Here is a 20,768-nt window from a genome sequence, read left to right as displayed (position 1 = left end):
CTCTCATCCGTAACTTTCCATCGTGTACTAACATAGTAACGATGGAGAAGTATTTAAATGGAAGTCAAACACTTTTATAGCGTGAAAAAAAAAGTTCTGCATGTAAGGACGAACGATGAAAGGAAAAGCAAAGTACATCTGTCAGGAAGAGTATATCTGTGTGTTGCATCTCTACCCAAGAACCATTCTGTCTGAATAAGGTTGAATGAACGAATAAATGAATGAATGAATGAATGAATGAATGCATGAATGAATGAATGAATGAAAGAAACACCTCCGGCGCTGCGCACATGTTCCCCCGTGTGCTGTAAACCTCCCCACTGGTCTTACCCATGCCGAGCAGGTTACGCTGCGGGTGATTTGCGTACTGGTGGCCGTAACTCTTGCCTTTGTCCTGTCAGTGACTTTTGTTTCGAGGTTCTTTTACGAACCCTGGTTTCCCTAATTGCTATCGCAGCGATGCCTGAGCCGACCTACACCATTTACTTTGGCCATATCCCGCTTTGCGTCCACCTAACAACAAATTCAGGATTAATTCCTTTCTCGGAGCAGACGGTCAGGGAATGTGATAAGACATGATGACCGCACAAAATCTGTTTCTCACGTACATATAGGAAGAGGCGTCATTGTCTCTCTCTCTTTGGGAGAGGGATTCTAATCTTAATCCTGCTGGATGACACGCAGGGGCAACATTGAGGGGTAGGAAAAGCTTGAGTGGGAAAACATAGGATCACAGATAAACGGGGAATACTTGAGCCATTTGAGATTTGCAGATGACACAGTCCTGATAAGTGGGTCTACGGAACACCTACAATAAATGCTTCAAGAACTACAATCAGAGAGCAGAGCCGTGGGACTAAAGATTAATATGAATAAATCTAAAGTCATGATAAATAAGCATTCCCCAAGCGCCCTCTTCAGTCTGCGTAACGAAACGCTAGAACACGTAGAAGAGTATATATATCTCGGCCAGGTTATCACAGCTTACCCCAACCACGAGAGGGAAATTCGGCGCAGAATAGGCACGGGCTGGGGCCCTTTCGGCAAACACTCCCGCATAATGAGAAGTAACCTACGTCTATCGCTCAGAAGGAGAATATAGGTGGTATTCGCTTAAAAGTTTAGTCGTCAATTTATTCGCTTGGCAACACTGGAAGCGGCCCCAGACATGGCCGATGCGCCACGGAGGAAATGGCGCGGCTTTGGCTACTGCGCCCGCACGCCGAAGAAAAAAAGCACCGGCGTGCGTCGTCTGCTCCGTTTCAACCCGATTCTCAACGGTGGCGTCAACAGAGATGTTATTAAGCGCACTCACATTGGACTCGAGGCAACACTTTGCGTTCGGCGAGGTAGAGTGCAACACAGTCATGTGCTTAGCACGGACAAGTGGCGCCATCCTGTGGAGCCCGACGTAACGAGTGACGGCGCACTCACACGGTTGCCTGCATGCGCGCCTGGCCAGTGAATACGAGCAATACAACCAATGCATCCTGCCGGTTATGACATACGGAGCTGAAACTTGGCGCCTTACTAAACAACTAGAAAGCAAACTTATGTCGGCTCAACGGGCCATGGAACGACTGATGATCGGAGTAACACTTAGAGACAGAAAAAGAGTTTCCTGGATCAGGGACCAAACTCGAGTGGGAGGTACCATAGTTCAAGTGAAGAAAAGGGCCCATCTCCCCGCGAGGGGGACCCGAATAAATGCGCATAGGAGGTGGGTGTATTGCGTTAACGTTTGTGTTTGGGGAGTTGGTGGTAGTGAATGCGTTGTATCAGCAGCTTCTTGACGTAGTTTGAATGAGTCAAGGATATAAGGCGCGTTCGTAGCCTTCCATTCTGTGTCGGCTTTTTGGCGCAGTGGGTAGAGCACCATGTACCTTGCGTTCCGCCCGCAGGGTCGTGGGATCGAAACCAGGCGCCGGTAAGTATTATTTTTTATATAGTGTAGGGGGAGGGGTGCGGACCTGTTGTTGAGAGCGAGGAGGGTAGCATGATGCGGGAGAGGATTGGGGGAGAGGGCGCACCTGGAACGGCTGTTGCGAACGCCGAGGCACGCCGACAACGCCGGGTGACATCGTGAGTTAAAGAAATGCTCTGCATTTAAAAAATAAATGGTCGTGGGCTAGCCGTGTAGTGAGACGAAATGACAATCGGTGTACGTACCACCGGGGTAACAAAGTGGCAACCGAGAGATGGGTGTAGTGGAAGGGGAAGAACATTAATTCGGTGCTGCGCTATGGAGGGACGAGACAAGAAAATTCGGAGGCAAGGAATGTACTCGGGCAAAGCAGGACAGGAGCGGGCGGAGGTCAGTGGGAGATGCCTTTGTCCTGCAGTGGTCCTAAGTAGGCTCTAGTTGTTGATGATGATGATTATTACAGGCATTCTTGTCTTCTAGGGGGACGATTACCGCTGTTCCCGAGAGGCGTCAAGTGGTTCCACACTGCTGTCGGTTTTAACTTCTCATGAGGATTGGATTGGATTAGATTTGCAGCTATACAGTAAAGCCCGCTTATATTGAACACGGATATATCGAATAATTGCCTATACAGAACCCTTGTATAATTCTGGTAAAAATTACATGCATTTAAAACTTTTTATATAGAACGCGATTTTGCTCACAGTGGATATATCGAACTCTCCAGCGCGGAATTTTTCGCTCTCCTTAGACATGCGGCAGGCTTTCCCGCAATACATCGGCGCGCAGCGGTGGCGCAGGTGTCGCTTGCGACTCCCACGCGAGCTCGGGCGCGTCCAGTTCAGTTCAGTAAAACTTTATTGAGGTAGGGGAAGGGATTAAAGTGAGAAACTTGGGTGGAGTCCTCTTTCCAGGGCCCCAGAAGCTTGTGCCCCGGCCCAGGCCCTGTCGATCAGCTGGCGCTGGTCTTCCAAGGCCTCGCTGGCCAGAGTCGCCTCCCACGTTTCTAGCGAATGAGGTGTATTGTTCTCTGTTTGCCATATAACTGGGCAATTCCATATGGTGTGGAAAAGGATGGCTTTTTCATTGCATTGATCACAGTCCTCACTAAATCTGTCTGGGAACATAAGCGCCAGCCTTGATTTGTGGCGGGAATGTGTTAGTTTGTATTCTTCTCAGTGTTTGTGCATCGTGGACGTTTAGTGCCATGTGAGGAGCGGGTAGCGTCCTCCTTTCAAGTCTCTTTCTTTTAAAGGGACCCTGCAACACTCTTTGAGCAGTGCAAGTAAACCTGCGCAACGTTTAGATTACACTGCCAGGAATACCTGAGCCAAATATTACACGTGCACGTGAAGCGGTGAGCGCGCAAATCGCCGTGAAAGACGCGGAAAAACAAACCGCTCTCTCTTCAGTTGTCCTCATTATGCATGGCCTGAGGGACGTCACATAGGCCATGGCTGCCCGATCGCCTGTCACTGGTCAACTTCGCGGCTAGATTCTCCCATTTCCGTCGTCGTCATCGCTGTGTACGAACCTCTTCTATGCCTGAACCTGTAGGCACAGTTTTGCCGTTTCTTTTGTGTTTTGAGTGCGCGCGGAGTTTGAGTGATCAGCTCAATACTTCCCTTTCAACGGGACCACTCGACTACAAACGTTTATTGCTTCAAAAACGCCCTGCGAGCCCGAGCGCGCACTTGCGAGCAGGCACCCATGCCTGCTTTTTTGTGGCACCAGACCGGAAATAGGCCCCTCCGCGTTGCGGAGAAAAGGAGAAAACTACCCGGCATGTGATATATCGAAGGCCGCCGATGAGAACGCCGCGAGCCGCCCCCCTCTCCGGGGGAGAGCGCGCAGCTTTCGTCGCGTTGCCCGCGGTCGAGTTGAGAGGGAACGATTATGCGCGATTTCTCATCGCGCGTAGTTTCGTTAATTGTGAACGGATTTTCATAATTCTTGCGGGAGGAGATTTCTGGGACAATAGACTTTATCCCAAAATACATTACTAGTAGTCGATGGCAAGTGTTGCAGGGTCCCTTTAAGACGTTCTCCGTAGGATTCGTATGCTGGAAGGGCGTAGGAGTGGTCCTCGTCGCTGCGGTTGGTAAGACTTATCGCAAGCGAGTCAGCGCTTTCGTTTCCTTCCAAGCCTTCGTGCGCAGGGCACCATGTAATGTTGATACACGGTTCAGCTCCCCTGGGATGATATGTTTAGAGCCAATGGGTATTACTCCGGAAGTGCATGGCTCTTGTCGAGTCCGTGATGATGTTTAAGCTCCCGTTATTTGCTTTTCCCCATCTGATAGCCATCAGAACAGCACTGGTTTCGGCTTCATCAGTGTCCTGTTCTCTAAGGGTGGCGTAGTCTATGGGGGAGCCTTTGAAGTCGACAACTGCTGCAATGGAAGAGCCGTGTGGCCCCTTACTTGCGTCAGTGTAGACAGTGTTTACATGATTTCCGAACTTTTTACTTAGACAATTAGTTCTTGCTATTCTCCTTTCCTTGTTGAAGGTTTTGTGCATGTGTTTGGGTATAGGTAAGGTTTTTATTCCCTTCCTTTGGTCTGGTGATAGCTCTATCGTTCTATTCAAGAATTCTTTTTCTGCCGGAGAGCCAATGTTGAATAGGATTGCTCGGCCTGTGCGAGTTTTGAGTAGTCGTTCTTATTGGTTAGCGAGCACTGCATCCCTTATTTATTCGAATGTGTTGCACACTCCGAGATCGTACAGCTTTTGATTAGCTGTGTAGATGGGGAGGCCGAGTGCTGTTTTATAGGCTGTTCTAATTGTCGCATTGATCTTATTTTTATCGGGCGCGTCCAAACCAACACCCTCTCTAAAATTGAGAGGGTGTTGGTCCAAACCGACCGTGGGACAGTGGACCAGCTCCACGCATGCATGCTGTTGGAGCCGAAAGCGCCACATCGGGCGCTGCGGGCTGCGGTGTCACCAAACTTCAAGTCCGCGCCACTCACTGCGCCCACTTGCTCGGTTCACTGGATTCGCCGTTATTCGCTTGTATCCATGCTTGTCTTCGCTCTGTCGAAGACGCCGACGACCCCGTACCGCTTCTGAGCACGAGCGAAGCCGTCGCTGCCGTGGCCGTGCTACGGCGATACTGCAGTGCCATTGAGGGAAGCGGTCTTGTTCTTGTCGACTGTTTAGATACCGTGGAGCAAGCAGTCCCCAGAAACGCGTTGCGCTACAAGAAGCAGGCTACACTCACGCAGTGCTTCCCCCCAATGAATTATTGTTTTCTTTCCGAGAAAGTGTCGTATCAATAGTGAACTGCAGTGTGCTAAGAGCTGAGAGTTAGCTCGTGACTCGGTCGGCAAGATTGCTTTCATATAAGTTTTTTTTTTGCTTCACATTCTACATCGAATTTTTGCTATATCGAACTATTTTACAATCCTCTCGCTGTTCGATATAAGCGGGCTTTACTGTACATATTCGTAGCGGGCTGGCTATACTCCTGGAAAACCCGTGAGTGCCACAGTTGGATGATTACAGTTCAGCACCTACCCACACCCCTACAGCATTTCCCACATAAGCTATGGTCCACTTTTTCCACACCCCCGGCCTACGCTTAGTCCGGTCAATGATGGCCGCCTGCACAGCCGATCATGAGGATGATAATGATGGGCCGTGACGCACGATGGCGATGATAGGTACAGTGGTGACAATGGGCAAGCAAGGATACAAGGACAAATGTTTGCTTGGATGCAGATGTAGATCATCTTCTATGATAAAAGAAAATCTAAATTCCGAAAGAAGGTCCTGTTCACCATTCTCACGCTTAAACCTAGATTCTTGAAATAAATCCACACATTTCTACCACAGCGCCTCATAATAGCCTACGTCGTCTGTACTCGACACTCTTACCATAACCCTTCCTCCGCTACTACACCCCACTCCTAATTACATTTCCTATTCCTCTCCATTCATTGCAGGGCATCAGCCGATATTTTTATTGCATTGATAAACGTTTTACTTCTATACAATATCCGACACGTTAGCCCTAAATTTGAGTTTTCGTACGCCAAGAGCTACTGAGAGGACATCCGCAAAGCCGTGCTGACTGAAGACGCTACCGCCCTTCGAGCTGAACCACAAACTGTCTTATAATGTACCAACGCATCATGAATGAGTCACCTGATCGACAGCGAGCGTCAAGGCTCCGGAGAGCGCCAGTCCTGGCCGCCGGTAGCTCCGGTCACCCGGAAGACGCTGGGAGCCCGTCAGGTAGCCAAGGGTCACGGTTTCGTAGCCGACTGCCGGGTCAGAACGCTGGCAGAAAACCACGACGGTTATGGCGGCGAATGCTAATTGCAGCATCTTTTGCAAGCTCAGGGAACTTCGCTTGAGCGCACCACGAATCAAGGGCTGTGACCAGAAGGGAGTTCCGCTCGTTTTAAGTTGTCCTGTCAGTCCCGCTATTCCGCTTAGCGCCTTCCAGAGTGCGGAAAAGCTCGCACTCGGTGTTTATGGCCGATCTCTGTTGTAGAATGCGGGCGTCCTGGAACTGCTTTTGCGTGGATAGGCGTGGCGTTTGCAAGCTCGCTGCAGACTGAACGCCGGTCACTACTCAGTGCGCAAGTACGAACAATAGTGGAACGTGTACCCCCTTATCGACGGGCCTGGAGTTGGATGACGCAATGACAAGGGAGACTTGCATTCTAACGCGGACGAACACAGATGCGGCGTTGCCACCCGAACGACTATGCTCGCATACGTTGACGAAAACCTGCTTCCGTGAACGGTCGCATGCGGGAGGTTGTTCTAAACGAATGCGGGCGTCGCATTGTGCTTCCCGCTGGGTCTGTCGGGTCGTTGACTGGATGAGGCCTATTTTCACGCCTGCGACGGTAGCGGAGAAAATGATGAAGGAACGAGAGAGAGAGAGAGAGAGAGAGAGAGAGAGAGAGAGAGAGAGAGAGAGAGAGAGAGAAACTTCTCATGTTACAGATAATCTAGCCGGCTTAATATCTGTGCGGTCTTCATGGGTTTGTCTTTCTGCAGGACAGATTTTCTGCCCTGTCGCCTCTGCTTCTGCCCTGCGAAGGTAAGCTACGGGAGTATTAAGTGCGAAGCACTTAAGGTGCTCGCCTTGTCTTAGCTCGCTGTCACAGTGTCACGCGACTGCCGGAATCAGGCGGCGCAGCGAGACAACGGGCCCAGCCCCACGGCGTACCGTAACGGCGTAACAAAGAGGCTTCGAAAACCAAGCGGTTTATATAGTCATAACAGTTACCCATAGTTGTAACAGTTACCCGTTATGCCTCGGTGGTACGGGAAGGTTTCTGTGCACGAGCCCGTTTAATAAGGTAAGTCATAACAGTTCGAAACTCCTGAACCGCTAGTGCTTGTCATACATCTTCCGGCTGTTAAGCGCAAAGAAAACTACAGGTACATTTGAGGCAAAATCTGTGCGTATAACCAGCAGCCTCCACGTCCATTTAGTTAGGAACCCCCGTTGGGTTGGTCTTTACGATAGTAAGCGAAAAAAGTGGCCGCCAAGAACGACACGTTCCAAACTTCGCACTAAGGCGCCGGCACGTGCGAGATCCCGCTCGCGCTGTTCCAGGCAGGGAAGCACGAGCGCTGGGAAGGCGGGAAATTTGAATTGCATTAGGCAAACCTCTGTTCAATTCATCGAGAGGAGTGAGACAGGGAGGTGAAGGGCGTGATGGGTGGTAGCAGTGAGCGGATAAATCACAGCCCGTTACCGCGAATCACTGCTCTGCACTTCCGACAGCCTTCACGTTAAGTGCAACGGCTTTAGTTTTGTTGTTGTTTCGTACATCAGCGTCGTTAAACACGTGCTTCTAGTTTGTGTACCCGACTAATTTCTTTGCGTAGTGTGAACGTCTTATTCTGAGTGTGGAGGCATGTCACTCTTTGTCCACGTTGTCGAATACCCGGGCAAGCTCGACACTGCAATGCCGTGTTTATGCTTCATGATTGCGTATCTCACTGCCTCCTATAGGGCGCTGTGGGAATTCCTGAAGCAGTATATTCTATAATATCGACGAGTGGCAATGATCTCTTCTTCTTTGTATACTGTTGCCGTATCCAAAATTAATTGAGTGCTGGGATGCCTATTTTCATAGTATGTTGGGCTTGTTCTCTTGCTCGTTTAGATTTGTGTATAGCAGGGGTCGTCGACCTGCGTCCCGCGGGGAAGTACTACGAGGCCCCTGGAACGACGTCAGAACCCCCCTTCCCTAGTCACTTCCTTTCTAGCTGAAGGCTGACAGGGCAATTTTAACCTCAGATGGGGCTAGACAGGAGCAAAGCAAGATCGCTTCCACTTGGCATTGTTGTCCATCTTCACACTTAGCCAGGTAACGTCATCACTTACTTTCCTTGCACCTGTACAAATAAAGCACCCCCCCCCCCCTCCGTCCGCTTCACGTCCGAATTTCCGTCCGGCCCTTGCCGTGTCGGCCTCATGGAACTCGGCCCTCCACCTCGAAGATTGATCCACCTAGAGGATTGATATATCGAATTTTTGAGCGGTTCGGGCATGAATCTCTGAGACGTGATTGAGCTCTATAAAGCATATCTGGCGTCTCCAAGAGCCCTCTGTTTCTGTCGGTAACTCTTCGCAACATAGGGTCCGCCTGCGCAGAGTGTATGCCCTATGGCAGGTATGGTTGTCAGCGCTCTGTGTCACTTAAGCAAGACCAGGTTGAACAGGGTGGGAGTCAATACGGATCCCTGCGGGATTCCTATCTTTGGGTGAGGAATATGCTTCCACTTTTGTTCTCTTATGGTGATGGTTAGTTCTCTAGCACTGCAAAATTCGCTAATATATTAGTTGTCGAGGTTTGTTACCAGCTAGGCCACAGTTGAGTGCGTCTTCTTGCCGGGTCCCCACGTGGGAGTTGACCTTTGAGACGACTGACGAGGGGGACTGGCCATATATCGTGAGCCCGTGCGGTGCCCAAAGCGAAGAAGACGAAGCAGTAAGTGAGGGTGGGGTGAGTCACGTGAGGCGCCCGCCCTGATCCGAGCCAACAGCGTGTGCAGTTCTTCGCCTAGACATGCTTTCCCCGATCCAGCGTCGGCAAGCGCCAGTACCGGCACCTCCTGTTCCCCGGTACTCGCCTCCTGCCCCGGTACCTGTTCCGCAGTTCCAACCTCCTGGTCCGCCGCTGCTGCGTCCGCTGGCCTCCGAGCATGTGCCAGTGCCAGACCTCACCCCGATTCGTAAGCGCCATGTCTTCCCACAAGACCGCACCTCTCCTCACACGCCCATTAGTCTCGGTTTCTGAAAGATAAAAGCTACAGCACACTTAAGCCTTAGCGTGGAACACGTTATCGGGCCCCATCCGCATCGCATTATCATTTGCTTGACATTCTCGAGAGTAACACAATCACGTGATGGTCCAGACACCACTCCTTTACTTATACGCGTGCGCCCGCGAGCGGTGAAAACTTTCCGCTCCTACTCGCACGCCATCTGCTGGGTCGCGGTAGTAACACGCATGTTTATTTACAAAGGCTACAAAGACGCCACGTTACGCTTCGGCGAATATTGGTGTCTGGGGGAAAAATGGGTAGGAAGCACCTTACGATCCCGGTTGTTTCACTGGGCGCCGCATGGTGTCACTACGGGATTTTTCGCTCATGGTCAACGCCGCCGACGACGCCGGCATTTTTACGACACGGCCGTTACGACACGGCCGCTGAGTGTTAAAACATGGCGCCTAGACATGCGAACGGCCTAGTGTAATGCCTACGCACCGCTGCGCGGTAAATAAGTCGTGCTGGTGAACGCACGTACGCGATAAGCTCTCAAATGCAAGAACAAACGTAGGCGATCGCGGACTGCTAAGGCCTGTTCTCATCTCTCCCCGCGCTTCAACAATGGGCCCCAACATGTGGGTTTCCGTGAAAATCCGCTCCTACTTGACAGAATTCGGCGCCTCTTGCATATCCGGTTTTAGGCGTATACATTACATCCGGGCCAGTTGATGTTGGTTGTATTTATTCGAGACAATTCTTACACAAGTATTGTCTCGGGTGGCAAGGCTAAATAAAGGCGAATAAATGCCTGACGAGGCCATGCCACCCTTACAAGGCATAGCAAAACCAAGCAAATCAACATAAAATAAATTGATTGATTGATTGATTGATTGATTGACGGATTGATTGATTGATATTGATTGATTGATTGTGGGGTTTAACGCGCCGACGCAACGCAGGTGATGAGGCGCGCCGTAGTGGAGGGATCCGGATTAATTCTGACCACCTGGGGATCTTTAAAGGAGCCACGAAGAGAAAACACAAGTTTGGTTCATTGAAAAGATTGTCTCGTTAGAATCATACTGACACCACTTTTAACGTAAACTTCGCTCAAATAGGCTACATAATTAGGAAAAACGCGAATGGTCATGCGACCCACCAGCTCATTTCCCGCAACAGAACCTATGATGTCACATGAGCCAAGCTCTGCGATTGGCGGAGGCTGGCAGAAGCAGACGCAAATTAGGTAGAGCTTACAAACTAGACGAACGAGCGATTTGCGCTTAAATTTAGGGCACATTCTTTACAAAGCAATAAGAATGATGGGACAAACAGTGGAAGTTACGAAAGCACATGTAAACATAGAAGTGCTGATGCGTTCTGCTGTTCGTACTGCGCACAGCATGCTTGGTTTAGCTGCACAGCACTACGGGGCTTGGGGTTGTCTCAGACGACACTGGCCGATTGACGCAAGCAACGGTGTCTTACGAGACCCCATTTGTCGAGCGAGCACTGTTTCAGGGAACGAATATTTTCTCCCAGAACAAAAACAAGCCAGGTTTAAATGCGGGCAAAAACAAACCAAACGCTTGCCACGGTATGGTGGCGCCATCTAGGTTACGGAACGTAAAGAAACGCGGGAACAAACCAACACCGCTGTACAGGGTGGAGACAACCTTTGAACGGTCCCGTGCCGCCGCAATTGGGCCAACGGGCTCAACGCGTTATTCTTTTCGTTTCCCACGAGACCTAGCAACGCGAAACAGAAACAGACAATATGATTCAAACTTCTTCAGTAAACCGCGTTGCGGCGATAATTTTAGCGCGGTTTTGACACAATGACTTGCTTCGGCGGCGAGCGAGCAACCGAAAATGGCGGCGCCAGCGTATACGTGTCTCTACCCTGTACGGCGGATGCGTGAATGAAGGTACTCTAGGCTGCAGAGCGGTCGGTTCCTGTGATGTCATTTGGGACCACGAAAACGCACGATTGAGCGGGAAAATCAAAATTTTAACCTAAATTGTTTAATTTCTCAGTGAATAAAGCACCGTTTGTATCCGGACAAGCGCTGGGGGCACTATAAAACACGAAATCGTTCGAATAAAACCAACTTGCATTTTCTCTTCATGGCTCCTTTAGCGTGCGCCGAAGTCTCGCGCACACGGGCGTTTTAGATGCAGAGCATCTTATAGCGGCGGCCTGTCACGCGTCGTCGGCGCGCGCCGTCCGTCCGCACCCGCCAGCTGTGCGATAACGCACGCTCGTACCCTCCTCTCCCCTTCTCCTCTCCGCGCCGTCTGTGCGCCGACGCGCTTCTCCCTCCGTGTCTTCACCCCGCCAGCTGTGTGATAGCGCGCATGCACGCCTCTCTCTCCTCCTCCTCTCCACGGCAGCTGCTACCACGCGCTCGTACCCTCCTCTCCCCTCCTCCTCTCCACGCTGTCTGTGCGCTACGCGCTTTCCCTCCGCGTCTCATCCACAAGCTGTGCGATAAGCGCGCATGCGCGACTCTCTCTCATCCTCCTTTCCACGGCAGTTGCTTTATATACCCCGTGCGTGCGCCGCTGGATCAGTTGCTTCTTCGGTTGATTTGCGCAGCGCCGTCTCGATGTGCTGAATGGACGCCAACGAATCTGCCAACGAACTGTCTGGCGCACCTTCAAACAGCGCCAGTCAGTCCGTTATGCTCTGCATCCTCACAATCACCCTCGGGGAGGTGCGGGTATTTTTTTGTTTTTCGCCTCCATCAGAAAAGCGGCCGCCGCGGCCGGGAATCGAACCCGCGTCCTCGTGCTCAGCAGCACAACGCCTAAGCCACTGAGCCATTGCCTTTCGACCGCGTGACAAAAACAAGCCATTCACGAACAAAGCAACGGCGGACAACGGTCTCGGCTGACTATGGTAGCGCCATCTGATTGATTTGTTTGTAGGGTCTAACGCGCCGATGCAACGTAGGCGATGAGGCGCGCCGTAGTGGAGGGCTCCGGATTAATTTTGACCACCTGGGGATCTTTATCGTGCGCCGAAATCTCGTACACACGGGCGTTTTTGCTTTTCGCCTCCATCAGAAAAGCGGCCGCCGTGGCCGGGAATCGAACCCGCGACCTCGTGCTCAGCAGCGCAACGCCTTAGCCACTGAGCCACCTAAGGTCCCTAAAATTACCTTAGAGCCACCGCGGCGGGTGCGCCATCTGAGATTCATGACTGTAAGCAAGGCTGCAGAGCCTAATGACGCACTGGAAGCTTGTTTGGATACCCGCCATCATGACATCAGGGCAGACGTGACGATAACACACGATTTGTCGGGAGAATGAAAATTTTAACCTAATTTGATTAATTTTTTCAGTGAATACGGCATCGTTTGCTTCCGGACAAGTGCTGGGGGCACTACAAAACACGAAATCTTTAGAATAAAACCCTTGCATTTTGTCTTCATTACCTTTTTAAGGGCGCAATGGCGAAACAAAACTTTGTTCATGTTGAAAAAAAAAATCGTTTTTGGTAACTTGTCGAGCTTCAGTCCACGAATGGAATTTTATTTTTTACCGAAAAGGCACAATATTGAGAAACGCTCAAAATTTGCGGTATACGGTGACGCAATATGCGTAGGAGTGACGTAATATGGGCCAGCGGTAAGCACAGTTAAGTGCGTTAATTGCACGTACGTTAGCATTCAAGAGATATTCCATCAAATGGGACCAGAGGCCCCCCTACAATCACCCAGTCTTGTTTATCGGGGGTGGTTTAGGTCGGTGCACTCGCCCAAACAAAGGGTGTGTGAAGTCGCAGCGCAGCTGGCTGTAAATTCCCCACTGCTTCATACATTTTCTTTAATATCCAGTAGCGTCCTCGATAAACACGCACCGGTGTTGCCCCCAAAACCGGCGCGGTGCACAGTGCTCCACGGCGGTCCGTACCGGCACGGAGCATTGATCGAGGACAAACGGAGTTCTTCCACCCAAGCGCCATCTCTTAAAGGGACCCTGCAACACTTGCCATCGACTACTAGTAATGTATTTTGGGATAAAGTCTATTGTCCCAGAAATCTCCTCCCGCAAGAATTATGAAAATCCGTTCACAATTAACGAAACTACGCGCGATGAGAAATCGCGCATAATCGTTCCCTCTCAACTCGACCGCGGGCAACGGGTGAGCCTCATTTCACAGACGATCGCCCCTACACCCCCTCTTGCTCCTGTCACGTGATCACGAAGGTCGTGACGTCGTCAAAAAGTCACGTGACAGTTTGTCAGGTGACTAATTGTCCAGAGCGAGCGAGCGAGTGAAAAAAAGAAAGAGAGAAAGTTTTTTCTTTTTTTCTGTCCCGTGATCGCAGAAGTCGTGGCGTCAAGACCAAAAGTCACGTGACCAAAATTGTTTCGCCAATTTTTTTTGTTTTCGTTTTTTTTTTTTTTTTTGTTTATGCGCGTTTTCTCTACGTGGGCGTCGGCGGGTCGGCGTTTGAGGCCCCATTGTATACCTTTAAACGTCGATGCTATCCGCGTGTTACGTTGTCAAGGCCGGTTATTTAAACCAAGTGCAGCGTCAATCTGGAAACGCTCGAATAGACCTTTCCAGAAACTGCAGCGCCGCTCCTTCCCCTGGCGGGCCCGCGCAAGGCGCCATGGGAACTGCGTGCGCGCGCGGTGCTAGCGGCGACGGGGTGATCGCGCCGCGCGCGGCGTGCGCGGAGCGAGCCCGTCAAAGGACAAAGTTTAAGTAGAGTGAAATGCTGTGCTTTCAAAATTATGTTTCGCATCAATGAAAGCATCTTTAAATCATAGAACCCAAAATAATAAATAAACTCCGCATCCTTCTGAAACTGCCTGCACCACATGATGACCTTTTGTCGTCTGCTAGCACCGTCGTCTGCTAGCTTGTAGAGTGGAACCAGCTGCTGACAGTTGAAAAGCGTCTTCGCGCTTCAGGCGGCCCGCGGAAAAAGAGAAATTCCTCAACGCGAGGAAATAGAAAACAAATGGGACACTTGAGCTCCCCGAGAAAAATGCAAATCACCAGCTCTTGCTTCCGGCAGCCCGGGGGCGGGGGGGGGGAAGAGCCAAGTGGGAAAGCGAAGAAGCCCATATCGTGTGCACACGTTATTCGTGATGCATTTCCACGTGTATAAAGCTACACTCGTTTACGACCTGCCTTGGCGATTGTAGTTTACGCTACTGACGATATGGCGCCAAGGAAGCTTCAGGAGGCGGACAAACATGCTGTGTGCTCGGTTGAGACAACAATACGCTACGAGATTTGCATGTTTCATTGCACAAGTTTCCGAAGGACAATCAGATTAAATAGGATTAATGTGTTCGCGGGATAAATCGCCAGGGTCGGGATGGCCGCTTCGCTTTGTGGTAGCCTTCCGAGCATCACAGGATATGTGGACCCCATTTCAACGCGAGCAGACGCAAATGTTACATGGACCGAATGCGACCATTTTTTCACACCGGGTCTTCACCGACAGGTTTTGTCCGGTAAAGACAACTAAGCCCAGCATTATAACGTAAATTATGCTTTTTATGTTTTTTTTTGTTTCCTATATAGCTGCAGCGAAGTGAACGAAACGCCGCCCTACTAAGCGCCCGTACCGCTTCCAGGCATCCAAGATGAACTAGCGATATGCAGCCCTGTCGAGATACTCCTGTCAGCTCGGAGTAATCAACGCCCGTTTTGTAATAAATTTTAGCGCAAAGGGCGTAACAAGGCGATAAAGCAATGCTTTCGCTCCAGCAGATAACGATGAGGTTTCTCCAACGACAGCGACTGCCTGCAGCCCATTTCCTGCGGCATTGGAGGAACGGGGTTTCTGCTGTTGTGAATTCAGCATTTCGACTATTTCTTTTCGGTCGCTCATTGTGGAATTATTTCCCACTTTTAAGGTGTGGTGTGCTTCCTGTGTGAAAACAAAGGAGGCAGCTCGCCATAGCTGACCCAGGATTCTTGATCGAAGATGAGCTCCGTGAACCTGGCGTGAAATACCCCCCCATGTAAAATGGTCGGCGTCAACTGACAGTAGCGGAGCAAGCACGAACATGGCAGATCGCCAACCTGAGGAGACACGTCGAGCGAGTTATTCGAGAAGTGAAGAACTTGGAAATACTACATGTGGTATGATTTGCCAAATGCAATGGCTGACAAGCCAGACCAGATATGGAAAATTTGTTGCTACCTGAACAACTTCCTATAGAAACCACTTCTCAATCTATAAGTAAGCAAAATGTCAACTATGCGTGTTTTGTATTAGCGCCCTCTGAAAAGTGTTACCTTTTAGTCGGTATTGGTTAGTTTTGCTAACGGAATAAAAGTGTACGTGTCTTTTATTGCAATGATATCATACCAGCTGTCTCGTCTTTTTTCGACTGGAATAAACATTTCTTTTTTTCATATTTACACACAGCCGAAAACAGAAAAAGAGCTCAAGATTGCACGATAAGACTTGCCACCTCTTTGGCAACAGTACTTGAAACAAATACAGACATAGTGTAGCATGAATCCATGGGATACACACTGCAACTCCCCAAAATGCAGCAGTTTTTTGAAGAAATGCCGGCTGTGGTAAGAATGCTGAAGTTTGAAAAAGAAGCCAGTCAATAAAACAGCTGTCCAGGATAGCAGATGTTCTGCATGCATCACACAGTGTTAAACGCCGAAGCTGCACCGTCAAAAAATGCTGCCTCCGCAGGCGCTGTCGCGCACGGCACGGTTTGGCACGGTAGAGCTACATGAAGAGCGGCCCGTGCGGCAGCGGCGGCGGCTGCTGCGACGCTCACACTTCCCAGGCTGCTTTGCGGCCGCCGTTTGGGGGCGCGCGCAACTTTCCGGAAAGGTCTATTGCAAAGGTGGCTAAACTTTTTTCTGAACTTTTCTTCAAAACATTGAGTTGGCTACGCGCTGCTTCGCCAGGTGCTTTAGCTGGCCGCCAATTTAATGCGGCGACCCCATAGCAGCTTTAGCTAACTGCTTATTGCCCGCTCGCAATGAACTTGATGGCATATTAATACAACTTTAGGCCAATTATTAGCGCTACCCTCGTCCAATCAATCATGGATTTGGGATTCAATGTGTTGGCCACGGTATGTGAAACAGGCAAACAAGCATCATACTGCGTTTTTAACTAAAGCTTCTAGGAGCCAGGGTTTTATGGCGTCCGCGCGCGCGGGAAAACGCAATGTGGGAGAGCCGTCATCTTATCGCCACAGGAAATGAATACAGTCGAGTCCACTTATAACGATACCGTTTATAACAATTTTTCGGATATAACGATGAACGGCTATGGCACCGTCAACTTTTGTATTTTTTCGATGGTAAAATAAACCGCTTATTACAATGCTCCAGTGCCACGATATCGGATATAACGATTGAATCCGGTGATATTGTGCACCAAAAGTGCACAGTGACGGCTCTAATGACGCCTACTAATGACGCTCGAATGACGCCTAATGAAGCCTACTCAGGTAGTGTCATCGTAGGTGGGCCAATGCGTGACATAGTCCCTCGGGACTTTCTTTCCGCCAAGGACATTTACCTCAGCAAGGTGAAGCACCTATAGATGCTCTTGGAAAAGATTTGCGCTAGCTTCACACGCGGCAAACAAAGGTGACCGACTGTGGCTTCTTTTCCGCAAATTAGTAGTAGTATCCCTTTCCTGGCATGCGAATAAAATATTTTGAGCTCTGTTCCATCTTTTTATTTCGCAACCCCCTTATAACAATTATCGGTTATAACGATGGGATTTCCTTGGCACTTGGATATTGTTATAAGTGGACTAGACTGTATCCAAGGTAAATATAACTGGTAGCGAAGCTTCCATAGAAGCCCATACGTTCAGAAAATGGCGGCTCTAAAGCTGCTCATGGGGCTTAGCGCCATCTGTGTGAGGAGGGAACACTTCCGGCGGAACAAAAAATAAACAGGATGTGACGCAAGATCCGGTCAGAAAGTGACGTCATTTTGGTGGCATTAGCGGGAAAATTTGACTTCAAAATAGCCCTAGCAGGACACTGATCGCTGAGGGCTCATGTCAGTGCCATCTGACGCAAGTTTGCGAGCCCTTGGCGTGTGTGCTTCAAGTCAACGCCAGCTTATACTCGTGACTAGAGAAACGTACTTTATCATACTGTCGTATGATTCGCCTCGGTGTTTATAAAAGCATCTTGCATCTTCTCTGAACCTTTATTCTGTATTCATGCCTTCCACTGCTCCCCCCCCCCCTTCCCGACCGGAATGTTTTTCCTGCCTTGGGGTATACAAAGCCCGAAATGACACTTGACCACTCTCCCCCCCCCCCCATTTTGTATAAAAAACGTGCCCACTCCCTACCCCGATACCAATTTCTGTTACGCCACCGCTAAGTTTAATTGCGTCGCACATACGCAGGTTGCGTGCGTGTCTTAAGTGTATATCAAGGTTATATAATGCTTGCTCAGTTTGTGTACTTCTGTTCTAAGAGAAGGAATAGCGCATAGTCATGCTATAATCAAGACATTTGAATTTTATTCCAGGATAAACATAAATCAAATTTACCACACTGCACAAAATGAGCACGTATACAATAAGTACAAAATGTTCGTGGGCACTACATGCATTATGATTTTCCTTACGCGCCGAAAAATTGACTTTACCCGTAACACATAGCATTATGAGCAATGAAAGCGTCAACAGCAGAACTACTTCGAAACAAGAGAAAAGAACTAGGCACTGCATCTTGACGTAGAAAACCGGGCCGCAGGAATGCCGATTCACGAAAGTGCAGCGAGTACACTGCAGCTGTCCCGGCGTCTTATCAAGTAGACAAGGGTTTCTACAGAAGTTCACTCAGCATTTACGCCTGCAATTTCCGGGTTGCATTATTAGGCAAGTGTCGCAATAGATAAGTAAAAAGAGGAAAAATGGATCAATGCAAAGGAAAGCGATGGCAGTATGTAAAAGCACATAGCAGGAAAGATCTGGCAGCAGCGCAGCACGGAGCAGCACAACACAGTACTGCGATGGAAATAATGCTTGCGCATACAAGTGCGGGAAGCAACGAGCACTACAAGCGTTGTAATGCAATAGAGAAGACACTGAGATACACAATTAAAGCTACTCGTTTAAATTCGAGTGGTACTACGCCGAGAAGTCCTAGAGTAATTGACACAACTTGCTCTGAGCCAGCCTGAGGTGAAATCAAGAGATAACTGTGACATAACAAAGCTTTAGACCCATTTTTTTCGAAGCACCACCACGTCCCCTTACACAACCCCCGTGCACATATTAACAGTACAATAGTTTCGTGTTACCTGTGGAAATGAGAGGAAAATGGTGCAGTAAAACGCCAGGTGTACGGGAGTTGCTGTTGCAACCTTGTACAGCACATCGTTTCTGTAGGTACCGACGAAAGCGCTCCGCTCCAACCGTTGGCAGCATCGTCCCGTAGTTCACCGTGCCTGCCGGGCACGGTACTACACGTGTTCACCGACGATACAACGCACCTCGCAACTCCACGCACAGCAAAAATTAAGTGCACACCAAATTAACAAGGAAAAACGAATGCAAATGCGCACCACCAAAACACGCGAGGGGCGTTTCCTAGCAGACGAACTTTAGGAGCGCCTTTCCGATCACTACAAGGACTGCATCACAGAGCAATGACATGTGCCATTCTTCAGAGGGCGCTACAAAAAAGGTTTTTGAGAATGAACAGCATTTTCATAAATTATTTATACACTGTGCCTAAATAAATGTGATTCAGAAATAAATATAGTTCGTAAAATATAAATGTTGTTTTATTGTTGAACAAAACTTGGTGTTTTGTTACTAGTGTTTGTTCCCTCCTCACCTAGTCGCGCTTCAATCGCCACTCCCATAAGCCCCCATGGTGATGTCGCTGGCAATAGGTTCTGAACCGCTTTTTGCCCGAACCTTCGCTACCATTTATATTTACCTTGCTGTATCGCTGCTCGCGTCGGAGCCGAAACGCTCCTCTGAACTATGGGAGTGAAACAGCCGGCGACAAAAGTAAACGCGCATCTCCAAAGCAAACGCAAAGTCCACCTCGCGTCGGATATTCTTGAATGTGTGACGTAGCGAGCGCCTGATTAGTGCGCGCCGCATTAGAAAACGAAAGCCCCGGTTTGCGCGTGTAATTAAAACGCGGTCACCGCCAATGTCGCACACCATTCAAGAGATTATCGGACCCCAAGTTCTCATATCGCTTGCCGGATATGATTTGGACAGTTGATTAGATGCCATTAATAGCACAATTTTCAAGACCAGTAGAGTCAAAATAAAAGAATAAAAGTGTGTGCATGAAATTGTGTCTTTCTTCAGGATGACCGCTGCAACGACCAAGAAAAGTATCATCATCTCTTAGCTTTCGTCCAAACTCTGTCACCTCCACGTAGAGTGCTGAAAAGGTTCACACCCCATCAACTTTCGCAGGGCCAAAATGGCGCGATTTTTTTTTTAAATGCAGGGCACTTCAGTGGTTCGCCTTCTCGTCGAAGCTCGCTCGCTGGACCCATGGAGCCCTAAGGCGTTCTGACGTAGCGGCTGTCGTCGCGGCGTAACCCAGAGGTTTCGAAAGCCAAGCGGTTTGTTTGAAACTCGTAAACTGCTGGCGCTTGTCATACATCTCCCCGTTATTTAGCGCAAAAAAAAAACTGTAGGTACATTTGATACAAAATATACTATAGCCTGCAGCGCCCGCGTTCATTTAGTTGGGAACGGTCGTTGGTTTGGTTTTACGATAGTAAACGAAAAAAAAAAAGTGGCAGTGCAACGACAGCACGTGAGGGACGAAAAGCAAGCACGAAAAGAACCAAAAGAACAGAACTCCCGCTGCCGCAGTTTTGGGCAGGGGGCGTGCGAGCTGCAGCGAAGGCGCGAAATTAGAAATGCGTTGGACTCATCAGGGCTCCGTTTAATTCATCGGGAGAGGATTGAGACACTGATCTCCACTAGAGTAAGTGGAGATCAGTGGATTGAGACAAGGCGGCGAAGGGCGTGATGGGTGGTAAGAGTGAAGAGTGAGCGGATAACGGCGCCGCAGCCCATTATGGGGAATCACTGCTCTGCACTTCCGAGAGCTTTCACATTGAGTGGAACGGCTTTTTTTCTTTTCATTTCGAATGCAAGAAGAATCGTCCCGCTCATTTCAATCAAGAGAAATATAGGTGGCATTTGGAGGTATTGTGAGCTTTTTAAACATTGAGAAATCTAAAACAGAATAAGCCATACGCGCCTCATTCCTTTCGAAACCAAATTAACCTGCAGTCGACTTCCGCATTAACCTTAACAAATCAATTACGACTGTCGCGACCCGTGGGCAGTCATTAAGTAAGACAGCATCAAGGGATTGCCCCTAATTAACAACCCCACACGCAAACAACTGCAGGCCTTCCCTCCTCGAATGACTCTTGGTTCTGCATATTGAGCTGTAAGCGACACTTCGCCAACTAATTACGATTGGAATCTGTGACCCCCCCCTATAAACGATTACCACACGCCTTTCACTCTGTATCGAAAATAATTAATGCCTGCTCACTTCACCTTATAACTGCCGGATGACGTGTGAGGCCGGTAATTGGATGCCGTATACAAATACTAGCC

The 20,768-nt window shown here is 49.4% G+C and overlaps 2 protein-coding genes across 2 annotated transcripts in view; one reads left to right on the top strand and one right to left on the bottom strand.

Annotated features, from left to right (window-relative positions):
* The window catches only part of LOC144165680 (guanylate cyclase 32E-like), a 64,433-nt gene extending 57,257 nt beyond the window's left edge, over positions 1 to 7,176 (bottom strand). The window contains exons 1-2 of the mRNA XM_077695490.1: positions 7,173 to 7,176; positions 6,074 to 6,192 (exon numbers count right to left, since the gene is read on the bottom strand). Of these exons, the coding sequence (XP_077551616.1) occupies positions 6,074 to 6,192; positions 7,173 to 7,176 (123 nt within the window). The remainder of the gene's footprint in view (positions 1 to 6,073; positions 6,193 to 7,172) is intronic.
* Positions 7,177 to 7,196: 20 nt separating this feature from the next.
* Positions 7,197 to 20,768, top strand: part of LOC144165679 (protein CIP2A-like) — a 41,587-nt gene continuing 28,015 nt past the window's right edge. The window contains 2 exon segments of the mRNA XM_077695489.1: positions 7,197 to 7,207; positions 8,986 to 9,111. Of these exon segments, the coding sequence (XP_077551615.1) occupies positions 7,197 to 7,207; positions 8,986 to 9,111 (137 nt within the window).

This window comes from Haemaphysalis longicornis, unplaced genomic scaffold (assembly GCF_048455015.1).
Source record: "Haemaphysalis longicornis isolate Haplotype H1 unplaced genomic scaffold, Haemaphysalis longicornis Haplotype H1 scaffold_147, whole genome shotgun sequence".
NCBI lineage: Eukaryota > Metazoa > Arthropoda > Arachnida > Ixodida > Ixodidae > Haemaphysalis > Haemaphysalis longicornis.
Note: the sequence above shows the minus strand (reverse complement) of the source record. Positions and strands in the feature narration are given on the sequence as shown.